Raw genomic sequence first — 22,768 nt, forward strand, 5'->3', positions numbered from 1 at the left:
AAGTTTGTACGTCTCAATCATATCACCCATCTTTCTCCTGTTTGCTAGTGTCTGCATACTACAAATTCTCAATCTGTCTTTATAATCAGTATTCCACAATTTTGATATAATTTTTAATACTCTCTCTCTCTCTCCAATATATCGGAATCAAAATGGAAACCAGGAGACCAGACCTGTGCACAATAGTTCAAGTGAAGTCTTATCAAGGCCTTGTAAAAAGCCTTGTCTTAGATTTCTCTCTGTCTTAAAAAGTAAAAATCTTGTATTTAGCCTGAACTCAGCTAAATTAACATCACTACTTTTACATATAGTTCAGCTTTCTTATGTTTTTCTCTGTATTCTCTTCAGAACTTTTTTTTTCCCATTGACTTACCAGGAATTTGCATTTTTTTTTTTTTTTTTTTGAGGCAGGGGGAAGAACAACTGCCCTTGGACTTGTTGAGTCCATCATGAACTACAAATTTTTTTCTCCTTGCAGATAACTTCGCCTCAATGTTTCCTAACTCAATCAGTCATTTTATTCATATTTTGCCACTTTCTCCAAAGTTTCATTTTTATTTAAGTTAAGGGATATTATCCCATATTGTTTCTTAGCCGAATAAGAAACTCAAAGAGTTTCATGCTGAATATAGAAACTATATAAAGTTCGGCGATTCCAAGCGCAAGCAAATACCTGGATAGTGCAGCAACTGACCCTTGAAGGTAGTGCAAGCTGAGATGTTGCCGAATTGAAACCTTTGGCTCTTCATTATAATTAGTAATTTAATAGGACACCTCTTGGCAATTCTCATAGAAGGGATGTAAGTTCTGTTTGCTACAAACTTGGTATTAACTAGGTCTACCTACTCACTGATGAGACCTCAAAAAAGGTTGAAACCAGTCTGGATAGTGACCTTCTCTCATAATGTTGAACAATAATACAGCTCCTAGGAGTTAAGTTCACATTATGGGTAAATATCAAGAATAGTGATCGGAGCTTGCTCCACCCTTTGTATGAGTTGCCTCAGCTTGCACTACCTTCAAGGGTCAGTTGCTGTACTATCCAGGTATTTGCTTACGCTTGGAATCGCTGAACTTTATATAGTTTCTATATTCAGCATGAAACTCTTTGAGTTTCTTATTCGGCTAAGAAACAATATGGGATAATATCCCTTAACTTAAATATGTTCTTGTCGCCGAATTGAAGCCTTTGGCTCTTCATTATAATTAGTTTAATTTTTATTTTCAAATGCTTACATTTTTTCTTTCCACCAATGATTATATTTGTGTATATGCAATTCATCTCTGGCAACTGTTTATCTTAGATTCTTTTTTCAGATCTGTGCATACTCTTGTATCATAAACAAGAGCATGATACTCTTGTATCTTGTTCTCAATGAAGATATCATTGAGAACAAGAAAGTCAGTAAGACTTTTCCTATTGCCTATGTTTTATGTGAATTTATGCACATCTTTATGTCAGAAGATGATGTTACTAATGACTAGCTCATGTCTTGAACAGAAATCCAGCAGTTATTTTATTTTATTCACTTTGCTCTTTTCTCCAAATTTCTGTGTGCAAATATATGATGCTCATTTTCTACTATTTAGATCTCCAATATAAATCTGCTTCTCCCTTTATATATTCAGAGGATGAGTCTTGATAGATCGCATTATGGTGGCTGCTCTTCTAAGCATGACACCCAGACAACCAGTACTCATGGTGGGTATCTGTAAACGATTTGGTCTCTGCATGTCACACCTGGATGATGCAGCATAGGAAGTAGCAGTGCACAGTCTCCATGGCCCTTAATGCTTCCATTCTGGTCGCCTCATTGCCAGAATGATTGCACTATAACAGCAAAAGCAACTCTGGCTAGTACTGCCTTTCAACATACATTGCATGAGCAATGTTGTGGGTAGACTGGATTGTGATTTAGAGATGTTCAGGGTTGTCGCAGATTTAACTAAGCGCATGAATCTCCATCCTAGCCTACCCTATTTAAAGCTAACTTAATTACCTCCCTACCTTTATACCTGCCAAGCACACTTAAGATTATTGCATATTTTATAACTTACAGGAGACCTCTATTACAACTAGTCATCAGCGTAACAGGCAGTCTGACTTACATAAGAGTTACATTCCATAAGCTTTGCTTAACCTGAATTTTACATAAGTTAAATTTAATCTTATTAAATTTGATATGCCTGTTAATGCACATTATAATATTGTTGACTTGTTTACAGTACGTGTATGCATATTGCATTAAAATGCTTTAAAGGCCAGTTAATTTCTATTAGTTTCAATTACAGAATTCACATACAAATTCGATTTCAATATGTAATTTTTAATACAAAGTAATATAATACATTATAAATAGTATGAGAAATAAAAACATTTTTTAAAAAATGTTTAATTATCCTATTGAATACTTTCTGCACACTGGTACTACAGAGACGGAATGATAACAATCAAACAAAGAAGGAATAATAATAATAATCTTTGGCTGTTCGACTTACAAAATCATTGAGAAATGACTGAACAGTGACGTCTTTCTTTTACTAAATCTCCATAATGGGCTAATGTGTATCTATTTCTCTTTGGACTTTTAAGAACTGTGGGGCATTAGAATCCACACAAATACTGAAAACAAACAGCATGTCGATATTAAAAGCAAGTCTGAGGAAAGTGCATGCATTTTAGGTGGGAGATAAATGTCATTGTCCAGTGTGAGACCACTTCTCCACTTATTGGAGATCTGAAGTGGCTTGAAAAAATGCAATATATATATATATATATATATATATATATTATAATCATCATCATCATCATCAAATTCCTGCCATGTACCCTCAAGGGGTGTACAGGATATGACAGTACTATATGAAAAAATTACATCATTACTAACTTCCTATCTACAATTTTCCTCCAAATCAGTCTGTTACTTGTCAAGACTCCAACATTATCAGATCTTATATTTCTATCGTCTAAGGCACTTTGTACCGTATCAATCCACCTATATCTTGGTCTTCCTCTGGGTCGTTTTCCTGCCAACCTGGCAGAGAACACTTGTTTTGCTAATCTTTCCTCTCCCATTCTATTTAAGTGACCATACCATCTGAGATTAGCTCTGCTAACGCATTCCTGGATGCTGACAATGTCAAGTTCTTTCCTAATATCCTCATTTTTAATATGATATTGCCATTGATGCCATCTGTTCACGCCTCCAATCCTTCTCAGGACTCTCATATCTGCGGTCTCTAGTCTTTGGTCAAGTGTTTTACTTCTGACCCAGCTCTCAGATCCATAAGTTAAAATTGGTTTGAACACAGTCTTGTATACAGCTAATTTAGTGTTCCGACTAATTTCTTTCTTATTCCATATGAATTTATTCAATTGACTTCCCACGATACCAGCTTTGCTGATTCTGTTGTCTATTTCTATATTTAGTTTACCATCTTCAGTAAAAATTGTGCCTAAGTAGCTGAAATGTTTTACTTGTTCCACAGGTTCTCTATTCACAACACAGTTGACATTTTCAATGATTCTGCCTATTTTCATTATCTTTGTCTTTTTATTGCTGACCTTCATACCATATCTATTACAACAGCTATTCAATTTAGTCAGAGAATCTTGCAGACTTGTAGCGGATTTATTTAGAAGTATAACATCATCCGCATAAAGCAAAGAGCTGACATTAACATCTCCAATTTTGATATCAGGTTTAATACCACTCTTTCCTTCATAATGTGATCCATATAGATAATGAATAACAGAGGGGATAATGTACATCCTTGTCTCACACCAGATTTAACATTAAACCATCTTCCTGTACTTCCTTCAATTCTAACTGCTGACTCACAACTCAAATAAAGACTAAGTATTGCTTGATATAATGCCCCATTGACACCATATAACTGCAGCGTATTGAATAGCTTCTCTCTTGGCACCTTGTCATATGCCTTTTCCAAATCGACAAAACTTAAATACAGATCTTTGTTATATTCCCATGCTTTCTCGACTATTTGTCGTAAAGTGAAGATCTGATCCTGACAGCCTCTATTTGGCCTGAATCCAGCTTGTTCTTCACCAAGCTTTTCTTCCACAATTCTTCTCAACCGTTTCTCAAGTATACTTGCATAGATCTTGCCAGGAACACTCAGTAGGGAAATACCTCTGTAATTCTCACATTCAGTTTTATTTCCCTTTTTATATATGGGTACTATGAGAGCTCTACTCCAATCATTGGGAATTCGTCCCTCTGTCCAGGCTTTCTGAACTATGCAGTGCGGCCACTGTAAGACTCTTATACCACCATACTTCAGCATTTCTGGTCGAATATCATCTACTCCTGCTGCCTTTCCACATTTCAAGCCTTTGATGGCTTTTTCTACTTCAAGTATGGATATGTATTCCTCACTACATGCCTGGTCAGTGTTTTTTATCACTGTGCTGTCATCACTGCTTGTTTCATTTAGCAGTTTTTCAAAGTAATTACTCCATACTTCAAGGATATCTTTTTCTCCTGTTTTCATGTCACCTTTATCATCTCTAATTCCTTTTACGGCACTCTTTCCTCCATTCCTAAGCTTCTTCAACAACCTCCAGAATATTTTGCCACCTTCTTGATATTTATTTTCTATATTCTTGCCAAAGTCCTCCCATGACTTTTGTTTAGCTAGTTTTACACACTGTTTAGCTTTCTTACATTTGTCTCTGTATTCTGTAAGAGTAAAAGCTGACTTATTTGCCAGGAACTTTTGATATGCTTTCTTCTTTTCCTTCACTGCCTCTTTAACTTCCTGTGTCCACCAGGGAGTTCTGATTTTTCTATCCTTGCACACAACCTCACCACATGCCTCTCTGGCAGAATCAATCAATGTTTCCTTCAGAGTTTGCCACTGAATCTCCAAGGTTTGATTCCTGTTCTCAAACTCTTTCATTTTCTTTTCAATAATATTTCTGTATTTTAGTCTACAGTTCACATCTGAGAGCTGCTCAACTTTTATTCGCTTTAAAACTTTCTTACATGTTATTCTTTTCAATATGAAATTCAATTTTATCCTGCTCAAGACTAAATAGTGATCACTTCCAATTTCAAATCCTCTGTACACTCTGGTGTCCTGCACCAGGGAGAAAACATCACTATCAACAATAACATAGTCAATGAGACTTTTCTTATTCCTAGCCTCTTCTCTCCATGTGAATTTGTGCACATTTTTATGTTGGAACATGGTGTTAGTAATAACCAGTCCATGTCCTGAGCAGAAATCCAACAGATATTTGCCATTATTATTAGCTTTGCTCTTTTCTCCAAATTTTCCCAAAATATTTTTGTATGTCTCACAATCATTTCCTACTCTACTATTTAGATCCCCAACAAGGATCAACTTTTCCTTTTTCATTGTGTCAGTTGCTTTTTCTAAAGCCTCAAAAAATTCCTCCACTTCTACCTTAGTAGAACCTTCTGTGGGACCATAGGCACAAATAAGTCTCATTGTCCAGTTCCCCATTCTCATATTTGCCCACATTACTCTACTTGAGACTGACTGCCATTCAAGAAGATTAGCCTCGTATTTTGTGCTGAATACTATGGCTACTCCTTCTTTTCCTCGATTGTCATTGCCTGAATATAACATTTTGTATTTATTGCTCAGAAAGATCTCACCAGTTTTTGTCTTTTTTGTTTCAGTCACCCCTATTATGTCGATCTGGTACTTATCTAATTCCTCAGCTAGCTCCATTTCTTTGCCATTCAGGCTTCTTACGTTGATAGTACCGATCTTTAACTCTGGTGATGTTGAGTTGGGGTTTGTTTTCAGATTTGTTCCAGTAGCTGACTTTTCGCTGTTCGCCCTGGTTCCCTGGCGAAAACAACGGGGGCCTTGTTTAACCGGGCGACGCCCCAGCCGGCATGAAATTTTGTCATGTTGTACCATCATTTTTTATTTTGGTTTAACCAATAAGAATACAATTTGGTCGGCTAAATCCCAAATTGCCAGCCCATTCTCGTTCGTTCAGTATCAAAGTAGATACCCAACAGGGTGCACCACGAGAAGGTGAGGATTGGACATTAGGTCAGAAGCCCTGGTCGGTTCTCCACATTCCTTTAAAGGCTATGTGGAGGTCTCCTCTCAGTTATACAGCTTTGACCCTTAAGCACCCCTATATATTATATATATTATATATATATATTATAAATAAATAAATAAAAACGTAATAAAATAAAATAAAATTTGTCTGTCTTGCAGGAGACCACTGTTAGATGCCATGTGATAATTTGTGTAAGTCTGAATTTATATCAGTCATGGATTGCCTATATATCAGTTTTTCCCTCTCCAATGACTTGAAAAATTCCTCTTCTTCTTCTTTCCTACTTGAACCTTCAATGAGATCATATGCACATAATTTCATTGTCCAGTTTCACATTTTGAAATTTCCTACATTACTCTGCTTTAAATTGGCTACCATGCAAGAAGTTTATGTTTGGTATTGAATTCTATAGCTACTCTTGCATTTTCCTGATTATTTCCCATGATAGATCTTATAGTTATTATTTAGCAGTATCTCACATGCTTTTTGTCTTCTTGAACTCATAACACTCCATCTTGATGAAAACAGCTGAGACTTTATCAACCAGCATGATATCTCATAATGTTGAACCATTGGCCTGTTCATCTTAGTCCAAAATGCCAGCTCTTCCACAGTCACTCATTATCCAGATGGATACGGTGATGACTGGCATTAGGTCAGAGGTCCTGGCCAGTTCTTCATATTCCTTACAAAGCTATGTGGTGGTCTATTCCTAGTTTTCTAGCTTTGACCATCCCTTATCAGAGATATTCTACAACAAATTACTCAGTAATTAGGATTCCACACCATTAGTATGGAAGCAAATAAAGCAGAAGTACTTGATATGCATGTATTGGCTGCACATTTTAAATGTCACATAATTCTGGGGCTTTTTTGGGAGGGAGGGGATAGCAGATCTTTACCTTATTTTAGCAAAAGTAGAAAATTTTACAGGGGTGGAATAGATATGTACTTAAATACTATGAATGCATATGTGAGTTATATAATCAGTGATATAACTGAATTTAATTATTTCTTTGTGTATAAGGTGACGAAGTGTATGGCTAAGTTAGGACTTTGCGGAATTATTTGCATTGTATGTTATTCACAGAATTACAGAATCCTCATGCTTAGTGTTCCTTATTTTTCTTAATTTTTGCAAATTATTAATATTATTCCTAATGCATTTTTAAAATGGTAGCCTTATGTGCCAGTAGGCACAGAAAGCAATGTTGTTGATTTTTAAAATGACAACTTACTTGTAAAAAAAAAAAAAATTCATAAGATTGTTTTCATAGAAAACTTTTTTAATTTGGTAGGTTAATATAAATCTAAAATAACATTCACAGCATTTTCTCATATAAGATAATGTAAATAATCTTTATAATATTAATATATTCTTATCTTTTCTATCATGGAGTAGGTTCAGTCTCCCATAGATGGGAATTTCCATTTTCTTCTGTTTTAGTCAAGATTTTCTCTCATTTTTTTCTGGCTTATGAAATTTGTGTTTCTTTGTAATTTCTGTTAATTACATTACTATCAGCATCTTATCAGAATTTTCTTTCACAATAATCTGTTATTTGCCAGGATTCCAGGATTGTCAAACTTTAAAGTTTCAGCTTTTAAGATGCTGCTATCAGTCCATATAGATGTTTCTTTTTTTTTTTTTTTCTCCCACCATATTAGCTTTGCTTATTCTACAAGGGCCATTTCAAAAGTTGTGTATTCTGTATTCATACTGTTAAACACTAAAACATTTATTTAACAAAATACACTTACTGATCGTCAATAAAATCTCCATTCTGCCCTAATGTTTGAGTAGGTTCTGTATTTCGGTTAGTAAATCTTTTTTGTTGATGTTTTTGAAAAATCAGATCACTGCAACAAACACTTTATAAATAATAGTGAAGCTCTTCCTCTTGTGTATGTGGGGGGGGGGGGCAAAAAAAGCACTTGCCACACATTCTTTTCTAAGATCAGATACTTCACATGAAATATGGGACCTGGCATTGTTATACAAAATGCACATAATCTGACTCTTCAGATTCTGCCTCGTAAAGTTATCTCACAGAACAAGAACACAAAGTAGATCATGCAACATTACTACTCAGCTGGCTAAGCATGCCCAGTGTACAGGCATATGAAATGACTTTCCTTCATATTTAATTTGTTATCTTCATTAAAATTGTGACTAAATTGTGGTGATTTTATTTGTCCTATAGGTTCTCTATTCTGTTCATGTTTCCATGTTCTTGCCTGTATTTATAGTTTTGGCTTTTTATTGCAGAGTCTCATACTAACTGTATGTCACTCATTCAGTTTAGTTCGAAATTCCTGAAGACTTTATTTTGTGGATTTATTTAAGAGTAACATCATCTGCATAAAGTAATAATGTGAACTTAATATCTCCAGTTTTGATATCAGGTGTTTATTGTTACTTTTTTTTATAATAGAATCCATATATTATCATCACCATCATCATCATCATCATGATCAAATTCCTGCCATGTACCCTCAAGGGGTGTACAGGATATGACAGTACTACATGAAAAAATTACATCATTACTAACTTCCTATCTACAATTTTCCTCCAAATCAGTCTGTTACTTGTCAAGACTCCAACATTATCAGATCTTATATTTCTATCGTCTAAGGCACTTTGTACCGTATCCATCCACCTATATCTTGGTCTTCCTCTGGGTCGTTTTCCTGCCAACTTGGCAGAGAACACTTGTTTTGCTAATCTTTCCTCTCCCATTCTATTTAAGTGACCATACCACCTGAGATTAGCTCTGCTAACGCATTCCTGGATGCTGACAATGTCAAGTTCTTTCCTAATATCCTCATTTTTAATATGATATTGCCATTGATGCCATCTGTTCATGCCACTAATCTTTCTCAGGACTCTCATATCTGCAGTCTCTAGTCTTTGGTCAAGTGTTTTACTTCTGACCCAGCTCTCAGATCCATAAGTTAAAACTGGTTTGAACACTGTCTTGTATACAGCTAATTTAGTGTTCCGACTAATTTCTCTCTTATTCCATATGAATTTATTCAATTGACTTCCCGCCATACCAGCTTTGCTGATTCTATTGTCTATTTCTATATTTAATTTACCATCTTCAGTAAAAATCGTGCCTAAGTAGCTGAAATGCTTTACTTGTTCCACAGGTTCTCCATTCACAACATAGTTGACATTTTCAATGATTCTGCCTATTTTCATTGTCTTTGTCTTTTTATTGCTGACCTTCATACCATATCTATTACAACAACTATTCAATTTAGTCAGAGAATCTTGCAGACTTGTAGCAGATTTATTTAGAAGTATAACATCATCCGCATAAAGCAAAGTGCTGACATTAACATTTCCAATTTTGATATCAGGTTTAATACCACTCTTTCCTTCATAATGTGATCCATATAGATAATGAATAACAGAGGGGATAATGTACATCCTTGTCTCACACCAGATTTAACATTAAACCATCTTCCTGTACTTCCTTCAATTCTAACTGCTGACTTACAACTCAAATAAAGACTAAGTATCGCTTGATATAATGCCCCATTGACACCATATAACTGCAGCGTAGTGAATAGCTTCTCTCTTGGCACCTTGTCATATGCCTTTTCCAAATCGACAAAACTTAAATACAGATCTTTGTTATATTCCCATGCTTTCTCGACTATTTGTCGTAAAGTGAAGATCTGATCCTGACAGCCTCTATTTGGCCTGAATCCAGCTTGTTCTTCACCAAGCTTTTCTTCCACAATTCTTCTCAACCGTTTCTCAAGTATACTTGCATAGATCTTGCCAGGAACACTCAGTAGGGAAATACCTCTGTAATTCTCACATTCAGTTTTATTTCCCTTTTTATATATGGGTACTATGAGAGCTCTACTCCAATCATCGGGAATTCGTCCCTCTGTCCAGGCTTTCTTAACTGTGCAGTGCAGCCACTGTAAGATTTTTATACCACCATACTTTAGCATTTCTGGTCGAATATCATCTACTCCTGCTGCCTTTCCACATTTCAAGCCTTTGATGGCTTTTTCTACTTCAAGTATGGATATGTATTCCTGACTGCATGCCTGGTCAGTGTATTTTATCACTATGCTGTCATCACTGCTTGTTTCATTTAGCAGTTTTTCAAAGTAATTACTCCATACTTCAAGGATATCTTTTTCTCCCGTTTTCATGTCACCTTTATCATCTCTAACTCCTTTTACAGCACTCTTTCCTCCATTCCTAAGCTTGTTCAACAACCTCCAGAATATTTTGCCACCTTCTTGATATTTATTTTCTATATTCTTGCCAAAGTCCTCCCATGACTTTTGTTTAGCTAGTTTTACACACTTTAGCTTTCTTACATTTGTCTCTGTATTCTGTAAGAGTAAAAGCTGACTTATTTGCCAGGAACTTTTCATATGCTTTCTTCTTTTCCTTTGCTGCTTCTTTAACTTCCTGTGTCCACCAGGGAGTTCTGATTTTTTTATCCTTGCACACAACCTCACCACATGCCTCTCTGGCAGAATCAATCAATGTTTTCTTCAGAGTTTGCCACTGAATCTCCAAGGTTTGATTCCTGTTCTCAAACTCTTTCATTTTCTTTTCAATAATCTTTCTGTATTTTAGTCTACAGTTCACATCTGAGAGCTGCTCAACTTTTATTCGCGTTAAAACTTTCTTACATGTTATTCTTTTCAGTATGAAAATCAATTTTAATCTGCTCAAGACTAAATAGTGATCACTTCCAATTTCAATTCCCCTGTACACTCTGGTGTCTTGCACCAGGGAGAAAACATCACTATCAACAATAACATAGTCAATGAGAATTTTCTTATTCCTAGCCTCTTCTCTCCATGTGAATTTGTGCACATTTTTATGTTGGAACGTGTTGTTAGTAATAACCAGTCCATGTCCTGAGCAGAAATCCAACAGATATTTGCCATTATTATTAGCTTTGCTCTTTTCTCCAAATTTTCCCAAAATATTTTTGTATGTCTCACAATCATTTCCTACTCTGGTATTTAGATCCCCAACAAGGACCAACTTTTCCTTTTTCATTGTGTCAGTTGCTTTTTCTAAAGCCTCAAAAAATTCCTCCACTTCTACCTTAGTAGAACCTTCTGTGGGACCATAGGCACAAATAAGTCTCATTGTCCAGTTCCCCATTCTCATATTTGCCCACATTACTCTACTTGAGACTGACTGCCATTCAAGAAGATTAGCCTCGTATTTTGTGTTGAATACTATGGCTACTCCTTCTTTTCTTTGATTGTCATTGCCTGAATATAACATTTTGTATTTATTGCTCAGAAAGATCTCACCAGTTTTGGTCTTTTTTGTTTCAGTCACCCCTATTATGTCGATCTGGTACTTATTTAATTCCTCAGCTAGCTCCATTTCTTTGCCATTCAGGCTTCTTACGTTGATTGTACCGATCTTTAACTCTGGTGATGTTGAGTTGGGGTTTGTTTTCAGATTTGTTCCAGTAGCTGACTTTTCGCTGTTCGCCCTGGTTCCCTGGCGAAAACAACGGGGGCCTTGTTTAACCGGGCGACGCCCCAGCCGGCATGAAATTTTGTCATGTTGTACCATTATTTTTTATTTTGGTTTAACCAATAAGAATACAATTTGGTCGGCTAAATCCCAAATTGCCAGCCCATCCTCGTTCGTTCTGTATCCAAGTAGATACCCAACAGGGTGCACCACGAGAAGGTGAGGATTGGACATTAGGTCAGAAGCCCTGGTCGGTTCTCCGCATTCCTTTAAAGGCTATGTGGAGGTCTCCTCTCAGTTATACAGCTTTGAGCCTTAAGCACCCCTCCATATATTATTATTATTATTATTATTATTATTATTATTAAGTGACATCTCCAGGGAATACAAAGACTCATCGAGGGAGGGCACCTACTCTACAACTCTCCATCTCCACCAATGCATCTACCACCCACCACCACATATGAATGATGAATATCTTTGAAAGAGTGGTGGATCCTTCAATTTTAACAGCTGGCTTACAATTGAAGTGTTTATGCTGCTCTCAACTCATGAAAGGTTTATTTGTAAACCTATTGTACATTCATAACATGGACAGGCTAAGGATTTTTCCTCCCTGTTTTTATTGATTTTATATATTTTTTAAAATATTTTTTACATAGTCCAAAAACTCTTCTCTAGAGACCAGACATGGAACTTTTTCAAGCCACTTCAGGTCTCCAGTAAGTGGTACAGTGGTCTCACATATGGTGATGTAATCATCTCTCACCTAATGACAACCATAAACATCCATGTCCACAGTGAGATTCGAACTCACAGTCTGTTGGTTGAAGAGTGGATATGGTAACAATTGGCCAACTAGGTCAGCATATATATATATATATATATAGCACATATAGGCTCTATATTGCTCTGTTTAATGTTTATTTGTGCTATATCTTTATATAGTGTAAACATTAAACTTTATACAGTGTAAATATGGAGCTTTTCTTTTGACACTTCATCATGTGTCTTTTCTAGATCTGTGCTAAACTTATTATTATAATGGTGTCTCCATGGAGTCAAAAGACTCATCGCAGGAGACCCTACATTGATACACTAACCATTATTTACACAATACCTATTATACTTCTCCTTAAATTCATTCACAGACGAAGCACTCACAACCACCTCTGGCAAAGCATTCCACCCCTTCACAACCCTCCAAGTAAAAAATCTAGTCCTAACACCGTTGTTAACCACACTCTTACATAATCTCCAGGGATGGCCCCTCGTTCTCTCCCTTTCTGCACTGGTCTTAAAAATGTCATCAGTGTCAATCCTGTAAAATCCCTTTAATAATTTATATGCTTCTATCATATCTCCTCTCCTACGTCTATCAGCTAGTTTTTGAAGCCTACAGATCTTCAATCTATCCTCGTGGGGAACATCCCACAGACCTGCTACAATCTTTGTAACTCATCTCTGAATCCTCTCCACCATTTCTTCATCACCAAGAAATCCAGGTGACCAGATCTGTGCTCAGTAGTGCAAATGCGGTCTTATTAATGCCTTATAAAGTGGAACAATAACTTCCTTATCCATGCTCGTTAGTGTTTTTCAACAACCATGTAATTTGATGTGATGTTTTGGCAATCTTTGCAATATGCCCTTTAAACTTACGTACGTTCTCTGTCCACAATAACTCCCAAGTCCCTTGCCTCGTCAACGTCTTGCAGTTCAGTTCTGTTAATATGGTAAACAGCATGTGATCTCATCCTTTCGAAGTGCATCACCTTACACTTAGCCACATTAAACTGACAGCCATTTATCTTAGTCCATACCGTCAGCCTATTTAAGTCATCCTGCAAGATGTCTACATCATCTGAATTGACTATCGCTCTTCCTAATTTTGCATCATCAGCAAACAAGTGGATATTTCCTTCCAAAGTATTCCCAATATCATTGCTGTACAAATTAAACAATAGAGGACCAAGCACTGAGCCTTGAGGTACACCACTAGTTACTTGCCTTCTCCTGGACTCAGCTCCTCCATAAACCACTCTTTGGTATCTATCCACTAGCCATCCTCTAATCCAAATCACCAGCTTCGGATCCATACCCATTTGCTCTAATTTATACAACAGAGTTCCATGTGGAATCTTGTCAAATGCCTTTGCAAAGTCCAGCAATATCACTGAGTAAGGATTTCCTTTATCCAACTCTACTGTTACTTTATTATAGAAAGTAAGCAAGTTACTGAGGCAAGACCTACCTTTCACAAAACCATGTTGCCCCTTATAAAGTATCATATAGCTGTCCACCCAGTCCTGAATTCTAATTTTTACCAATTTCTCTAAAACCTTAACCACCACTCCAGATATATTGATTGGTCTATAATTTGTAACCTCAGTCTTGGTGCCTTCCTTGTGCAGTGGAATTATTTTCCCCTCTTTCCACTCTATTAGTACTTTACCAAAACTGAGGCTTAAATTAGACAGCCTGGTTAGAGGAGGTGCTAATTCTCTTGCACATTCTCGTAACACATGGGTGGATATGCCATCTAACCCTAATATTCAGATTACTTATATGCATATAACTTATATGCAGATTATTCTTATACACAACTGTGATTTCTTGATTGTTTGTTTTAAACTAAGAATCTGAAAAATATCAAATACAATTTGGCCTGAACTCAGCTTGATCTGCCCCAAGTTCTGCAATTTTTCTTCACCTGATAAGGATTCTTGTAAATATTACATGGAGAACACTCAGGAGGGAAATTCAGAATCCTTTCTAATAATCACATTTGCTTTCATTTCACTTTTTATAGGTATACAATGAGAGATTTATTCCAGTTATCTGAAATGTAACAATGCAAAGAATACCAGATCCCTCTTTGTTTTCTATTTATCAACTTTAAAAAAAAGCCTTTGATACCATAGAACATAACACGGGTTTACAGGCACTACTAGAACAAGGCATCAATCAAGTCTACATCATTCTAATTAAAGAAATTACACTGGTAGCTCTACACAAATAACCTTATTTGATGACCCTATAACAGTGGTGTTTAACCTTTTTTACTACGAGAGCTACTTTTCTATAAAAAGTTATTCGGCGATCTGCTCTCTAATATATAAATTATTCAGCAATCAACTCTCTTATATAGATTACGCACAAATAAACAACTGAAAAAAAAATACACAACTAAAAACTTTATTTGTGTATTTCAAAATTTATTTATCACTTTTAATTATTTTAATACAACAACAAAAAAATATATATTGGAATAAAATATTTATTTCTCTATTTTGGAAAACCAAAGTTAGATAAAACAACAGATTGATTACAAACTCACAAGTTACAGGAAATGCTGGTTGATTAAAAAAAAAAAAAAGTTAATGTGAAATTTGGCATTGTTTGGACTTAAAGCAATATTTTCTTAGTCAAGTTGATATGAAGAAGTGGCCAATCGTAGACAGTCATCCAAATTATCATTTGTAATTTGGTTTCTTAATTGATTTTTTTATGACGGTCATATTTGAAAAAACGGATTCTGACAAGTATGTCAATCCGAAACACAACAGAATTTTTCACACAATATCAGTTAATATTGGGAATTTTTCATGTGCATACTTCCAAATGACTTCATTGTTTATTGATTTTAAATGTAATCTATTCTGAATGTTTATCATCTCAAGTTCTACTTCAGCTTGGTTTATATCAAACAGCCCGTTAATTTGCAGTATTGCTTCATTCTTTGGCTTATCAATTATGAAATCCTCCCAGTCTTCAAAAATGTTAATCCAATTTCTAAACATCCAATAATGTAGATCAGCTTTATCAGTATTTGATCTGTGCCATACCATGCTGCTCCTAGTCCTAAGGATAATATTCTGATAACTAAGCTCCAGGAACGAATACCTGGTTCTTTTGTTATTAATTTATTTTCAGATAGCAAAGTAACGCTTAAAAACCCCATAGCGTTTCCGCTTGTGTTCTACTTTTATATACAGCGTTTGGAAAGTCACACCTGTCAACATGTCTAACAGTTGAAAACCAAATCACACTCAGATAATATGCACCTTATTATCACGTTAACAAGGAAAAGTAATTTGTGAAAGTAAGTTCCAAAACATAAAACACGATCGGCATGCATCACACAAATATTTTCAAAAAGGAACACTGCGATATAGATGTTTAAATCAACTGTTACGAACTCAAGAAAGTAGCAGTCATTTTACGCCATTTTTCTAACACTTTTCTAATTTTATTTGAAATTTCTGTGATGTTCAAGTTTTCTTGAAATGGATTATTGATAAAAGATACAATTATTTCAGTTTTATTAAAATCTTTAAATCTTGAATTTATTTCTTCCTCTACTAATTCTATTTCACAAATAAATTATTTTAAATCATAGCGAAGCATTTCTTGATTTTGTTCATTAATAAATAAAAATGGGCGTCACGGTCATTTATATTTTTCTTTAATAAAAGTAAGTATTGTTGGAAAGTTTTTATTGAACTTAACATGTCAATTAAATTTTTATCTCTACCTCGTAACTCTAAATTTAAATTGCTTAATTTCGTACAGAAATCTACTAAAAATGCTAAGTGTAACAGCCATCTTTTATCACTCTTTTGTGGATAAATATCTCCTTTTTCATCAAGAAAATTTTTTATATCGATAATTAATACAAGAAATCTTTCTAAAAATTGACTTCTGCTGAGCCAGCGAACATTATTGTACAACAGAAGTTCCCTATCATCATCTGCCTGTAATTTAAATAACCGCCGTTGCAGGGCTTTTCCTCGAACAGAATTTACAATTTTAAATGTAATATCCAAAATATCCTTTGTGTTTAATATTTTACTACATAGTACTTGTTGGTGAATAATACAGTGGTATGTTAAAAAATCTGGATATCGTCATCGTTTTTACATAATGAAATGAAGCGTGATTTATTACCTATCATTGCAGGAGCACCATCAGTAGTAATAGACACAATTTTTAAAAGTGGAAGTTTGTGTTGTTTCACAAATTCATCAAATGCCGAAAAAATGTCTTCTCCCCGTCCTTCCCAATAATGGTATAATTGCCATTATTGGGAAATACCATGCTAATAAATACCATTAATAAATACTGAGCAATATCAGTGAAGTCGTTTGATTCATCAAATTGTAATGAAAACGCAACACAATGGTGAATGTCTGACATTAACTTGGCCTGGAAACTTTTCTCAGGCAATTGGAACCTCTTCCTTTCGGCAATTTGAAACCTTGTCTGTGGCCTAGAAGTAGTCTCTCTCTAGTAACGTCTCGAACCGAGAAGCTCCTTTCTGGAAGCGGAAAACTCCTCTCTCAAGGAACGTGGATCCGGGCAGTCTCTCTGACAGCAACTCTAGACTGGGTGGCCTCCTCTCTGACAGCAATTCTGGAACCGGGACCCCTTCTGCTTGCTTCAGTCCCTTTTTATTAGGCCTCCTCTGAGACCTCGCATGAAGTTTGGCAACCCCAAAGAATCGGTATGAGTCTTTCATCTTAAGTTTCAAGTTCAGCACGCCTTTTGTTCTCCTCTGCTTTCTTTTGATTGTAAGTTGCTGGCCATCGGAAAGTTGTTTGAACTCTTTCTGACTGACTTCGGAGATGTTTACACTTAGAACCTGCAAGCCTTTCTCATACATACAACTTCAATCTTTCTAATTCTGGAAATATCACATGCTGGAAATGCTGCCATGTACAGCTTTGGCGACAAAAACATTGCCTTTGTTTTTAACACTCTAACATATTCTTATTAAAGCAGTATATACAGTTAGCTTCAAAAGAGTTATTTACAAAAGAATCTAATAGAAACTATACCGAGACAAACAAAGTTTATTTTGTTACAATATTCACATGGGACTTAACCTAAGTAAAAAATCAATGTAACGTGCTTTGGAATATTTAATATTTAAGCTACAATTGAGTTTTTACACTTTGCTTATAATCGTATTCACTCGGCTCGCTGTTTGACTTCCACTAATCCAAATTAATTCATTTACCCAGACTTATAAGAAAATTACTGATTTGACAATTTTAACGAAAAATAAATAAACATTAGCAATACTTAAAGGCGAATTAAAAATAATACAAAATAATGATAAATAAAATATTATGTTTCAATTTTAATTAAATTTGTAAGTAAGGAGGAATACACAAGAGATCGACCAAAAATCGCTCCGTGATCGACGGGTTGAACACCCCTGCCCTATAACTATCGCCACAAACTGAGGTGTGCGACAAGGAGATGTCATATCACCAAGCCTTTTTACATGTACACTGGAAAGCACTTTAAGGAAAATTCTTAAAAGGTAGCATAAACAATGATGACAAGCTGCTCCAAATATGATGTTTGCAGATGATATAATATTCATAGCTCAAGATCCTCTGCAACTTGAAGCAATGCTTCACCAAGTGCATGATGCTTGTAATAAAATAGGACTAAAAACTCACCCTGACAAAACTAAATGGATGAAAAACATATACTGCCAAACTCACACCATCCAATTAAATTATTTCATCATAGAAAGGGTTGAATCCTCATAATTGTGGTCAAACAATAAACATGGACAAAAAGAAAAAGAGCTGCATGGACCTCCTTTAACCATATCAAATCCATAATCACAGATCTTAAGCTAGATATCAAAATAAGAGCTAGCGTGTTCAACAGCTGTGTCCTCCCATCTTTAATGTATGCCTCGAAAACTTGGAGCACCATACAAAAAGAAGAACTTAGTCTACAAGCCACCCAGCATGACATGGAAAAAAGAATTTTCGGGATAAGTATAAAAAAACACCATGTCACAAATACAACTATTAGAAACATAATCAGAGTAAAAGAAGTAGTGAAAACCATATATGACAACAAGGCACAGTGGGTAGGTCATATTGCAAGATTCAATGACAATAGGTGGACCTACCTTGTCACAAACTGGTATTCAAGATCCAATATGGAGAAGAATGGCCCAAGACTGCCATTGCTGGAAACTTTGCAACCTGCATTCATGGAGACACCCTGAATGAAACAACAGGTCTATCAAGGTATTCTGAAATTTAATCTTCTGAGCTAGTCTTCTGAATTATGTGCTGTAGCACCTGTAGAAATTTTATTTTCATGTTTGGTCATTTCTAATTGATCAGCAGTCTTTTTTTCATTTCAGCTTGATTTATCAGCTTCTGGTTACTTTTTCCTCCTAGTAATAGGTATTCTGAAATCTCTCAAATCTGTCATCTCTCAGAAAGAGAGATGATGGAAATAGTCAGAAATAGCAAAGCCAGATGGCAAAGATTTGTTTATAGGTGACTCATCCTCATTTGATGAACAAGAAAGAAAAAGAAGAATATTGAAATATATATACAGTAGAACTCGGTTATAACACTCACGGTTACAGCGAACTCACGTTTATAACGAATAATTTTGAAGGTATATTTGAATTACATTTGATTTAATGCATGTATTTCGTGTTTATTACGAATTCTTTCACGGGAATAACGAACAAATAATACACGTTAGTTGTTCCTTTACTGACATTTCGTACATACACATTTTCTGGTTGTGGAAAAATGCTGGGAGTCAAACGGAAAATTTTATCGGTTTTTGAAAAAGTAGAAATTATACAGGAGGTGGAAAGTGGCCAATCAAATCTGACAGTAGCAAAGAAATATGGTTTGTCACCATCTACAATATCAACAATTTGGAAGAATTGCGAGTTGACTCTGAAAGCTTTTGAAAACAATTTATCGAAATGTAAAAAACTTAAAAAGTGTAATAAAAGTGACGTTGACGAGGCACTTCTTTCGTGGTTTAAAGTGCAAAGAACCGCTGGCTTACCTATTAGTGAACCAATTTTGAAAGTTCAAGCCGAAAAATTTGCTGTTCAACTTGGTTATAGCGATTTTAAATGCAACAATGGGTGGATTGAAGAACAGAAACAATATTGTCTACGCAAAAGTAAGTGGCGAGGCGTTGTCCATTGACAAAAACGTTGTTTCTGACTGGATCAAGAATGTATGGCCGGACATCAAACGAAGGTATGGATACAACAACATTTATAATGCAGACGAAGCAGGGTTTTTTTATAATTTAACGCCAGATAAAACTTTTCAGTTTAAAAACGAAAAGTGCATTGGCGGAAAACTTATCAAAAATAGACTCACAGTTTTAGTTTGTGCGAACATGACTGGTAGCGATAAAAGAAAGCTTCTTGTAATTGGAAAATCAGCAAAGCCTAGTTACTTTAAAAACATAAAGAAACTTCCTGTTGATTATACAGAGAATAAGAAGGCCTGGATGACATCTTCAATTTTCGAAAATGAAATTTGCAAATGGGATAAAGATCTTCGTAGTGAAAACCGGAAAATTTTGTTATTGATAGACAGCTGTCCTGCCCATCCTGTAGTGGCTAATTTAACAAACATAAAACTTGTTTTTTTACCACCGAATGTGACATCTATCTTGCAACCACTTGATCAAGGTGTAATTAGATGTTTTAAATCCCATTTTCGTCTTCTGTTAGTCTTGGAACTGATAGAACGCAGAGAAAAATCCACGGAAAATGCTTATGCTTACGACTCGAAGATCATTCACGCAATACGTTTAATGAGTGATGCTTGGAATTTGGTATCATCGTCTACGATACAAAACTGTTTTAAGAAAGCCAGTCTTGAGGAATACGAGTGCAAATCTGAAGAGGATAACTTACCGTTATCAGCATGGTTAAAAGCGCGAAACTTGAACAATTTTGAAACGTGCACAGAGATTGATAATGGCATCGCAACTTTGGGTATACCGACAGACGCTGACATCTTAAAACAAATCTCTCATACACCAGAAGAAGATAATAGTAGTAGTGACTCTGAGGAAGAAAATAGCAATGATGAGAAAATCGTTATCTGGTATGAAGCAGAAAGTGCTTTACATATTTTAACAAGATTTATGGAATCGCAATCTGTAAGTTCAGAAGACACATTCAAGCATCTTAGTGGTATAAGGAACAATTTCAAACATATGAAATATGCGTCTTGTGCAAAGCAAAGCATGTTGATGATTTTTTATGTAAAAATATGAAGTTTTAAAAATAAATTTTTGTTCTTTATATATATGTATGCACATATGTATTTATGTTACCCAATATACCTGTGCTGAGAAAAATCTGAAAACATTTTTAATTCGCTCAAATTATGACCTTGGATATAACAAATAACGGTTATTACGAACAAATATATGCTGTCCCGTGGAATTCATTATAACCGAGTCTACTGTATATCTATTCATCCTGCTAATCTCATTTAAATATATATCATCAAAAATATATATATTTTTTAAATGCAAGTATCCACGCATCCCGAATATACTTATCTTCTGTTTTCATGTCTTTATCATCTCTGATTCCTTTTATAGCACCCCTTTCTCCATTTCTAACTTTTTATTTGCCTCTAGAATATTTTAACACCTATGTGATATTTGTTTTCTCTATTTTTCTTATGGCCTTTGTTCAGTTACTTTCCATGTAAATTAGTTTTTTGTTTGTTGTTTGTTTGTTTTCAAATAAATTTGTTTCTTTAAATTTTTAGGTATAAAGATAGGACACATGCCAGCTTACCAGAAACTTTTGATTCGATTTGTTTTCCAAGACTAATGAATCCATCATGAAGTTTGATTTTTCTGTCTTTGCAGAAATTTTACTGGAGAACACACAGAGGACACATTCTTTTCTCAATCGATTAATGTTTTTAATTTTTTTCATCTATATCACCATGAAAAAAAAAATATGTATGCAAATAATCAAGTTTGTTTTTCTTTTATTTTTTTAAAAAATAATCACAGGTGAATCAATGAAACAAACTTCAAAATTTGGTTCTGTGCTTTTTTTTTTCTTCTTTTTTTTTTCTGTTCCAAACAGGTACCAAAGTATCTGTTTGGAATCCAGCCTTTAGGCTTGTTTCTTGATTTTGAACAGGTCTTGTTCATCTCCCACTTTTTCCTTCTTTAATATTTGTATATTAGAGTTTGTAGGTCACCTCTGAAAGTTGCTTGATATTGAGTCTTTTTCAATAAAACTTGTAGATATATTCTCTTTTGCTGTGATACTCATTTTTATCCTTCTCAAAACTAAATGGTGATGACTTTTTATTTCAAATCCTGTATTCTGAACCAGTATGAAAATAGCATCATAATAATCCGACTTTTCTTATTTCTTATATCTCTCAGTAGGAGTTTTATGCATATCTTTATGTTGGAACATATTAGCAATGGTGCATGTTTGAATTTTTCCGAAACATTTCTGTTTTTGTCTAGGATTCATATATTGCTTTGCTATTGAAGTCCTCCACAATATCAACTTTACCTTATTTCTTTATGTAAGCTGTCTTTTAATTATTTAGAAATCTTCTAGTTCTTTGCTTCTTGATCCTTCTGTGATTAAATAGGTACAAATTATTCTCATTGTCCATTTCCCCATCTCAAAATTTGCCTACATCATGCTACTTGAAATTTCTTTAATTTGAGAAGTTTGTCTTTGGGTTTAAGGTTGAATACTCTAGCTACATCTTCCTTTTCTTAATCATTGTTGTCTGAATATCACGAATTACACATATAATTTGGAAGTATTTTACTTGATTGGCATTGAAGCCCTTATGAATCAAAAAGAGCCAGAAAAACTACCATGAATCTTAGGTAGACTAGTTAGTAATAATTATGCTGTTTATTCACATATATAAATTCTTTTTTGATTTCTGAATCTAATTAAGCTTTTGATATTTATATTGGCTTGTCTTCAAATTATGTTTTAAAGCATAGTAACTAATATTTTTAAGAATAAAAAATTGCAGTACTTTTGAGATATTCATTAATGCTGATTATTCACTTTGAAATAACTATCTTTATGTTTAAAATTATTGTTTACTATTTGTTTTATCAGTCTTTTATTTCTTTTCAAGTTGAAAGAGAAGAGATTGAAAATGGAAGAAACCAAGAGTTTACTGCAAGCCACTAAAAGCCGTGGAAGAGTTCTTGAAGCCCTTATGAATCAAAAAGAGTCAGGAAAATTGCCAGGCATCTTAGGTAGACTGGTTAGTAATAATTATCCTGTTTATTTGTATATACATTCTTATTTGATTATTAACAAGAATATTTTTGATGTTAAACCTAAAGATGTATTTTAAATCATATATTGGTAATTGGTTATGCTTCCT

At 34.7% G+C, this 22,768-nt stretch overlaps 1 protein-coding gene across 1 annotated transcript in view; it reads left to right on the plus strand.

Moving 5' to 3' along the window:
* glu (structural maintenance of chromosomes 4-like protein gluon) overlaps nt 1-22,768 on the plus strand; it is a 384,191-nt gene that overhangs the window by 202,562 nt on the left and 158,861 nt on the right. Inside the window, exon 14 of the mRNA XM_090413308.1 lies at nt 22,514-22,645. Within this exon, the coding sequence (XP_090269434.1) occupies nt 22,514-22,645 (132 nt within the window). The remainder of the gene's footprint in view (nt 1-22,513; nt 22,646-22,768) is intronic.

Source organism: Typopeltis vanoorti, chromosome 24 (genome assembly GCF_054136105.1).
Source record: "Typopeltis vanoorti isolate ZY-2024b chromosome 24, IOZ_Tvanoo_1.0, whole genome shotgun sequence".
Classification (NCBI taxonomy): Eukaryota; Metazoa; Arthropoda; class Arachnida; order Uropygi; family Thelyphonidae; genus Typopeltis; species Typopeltis vanoorti.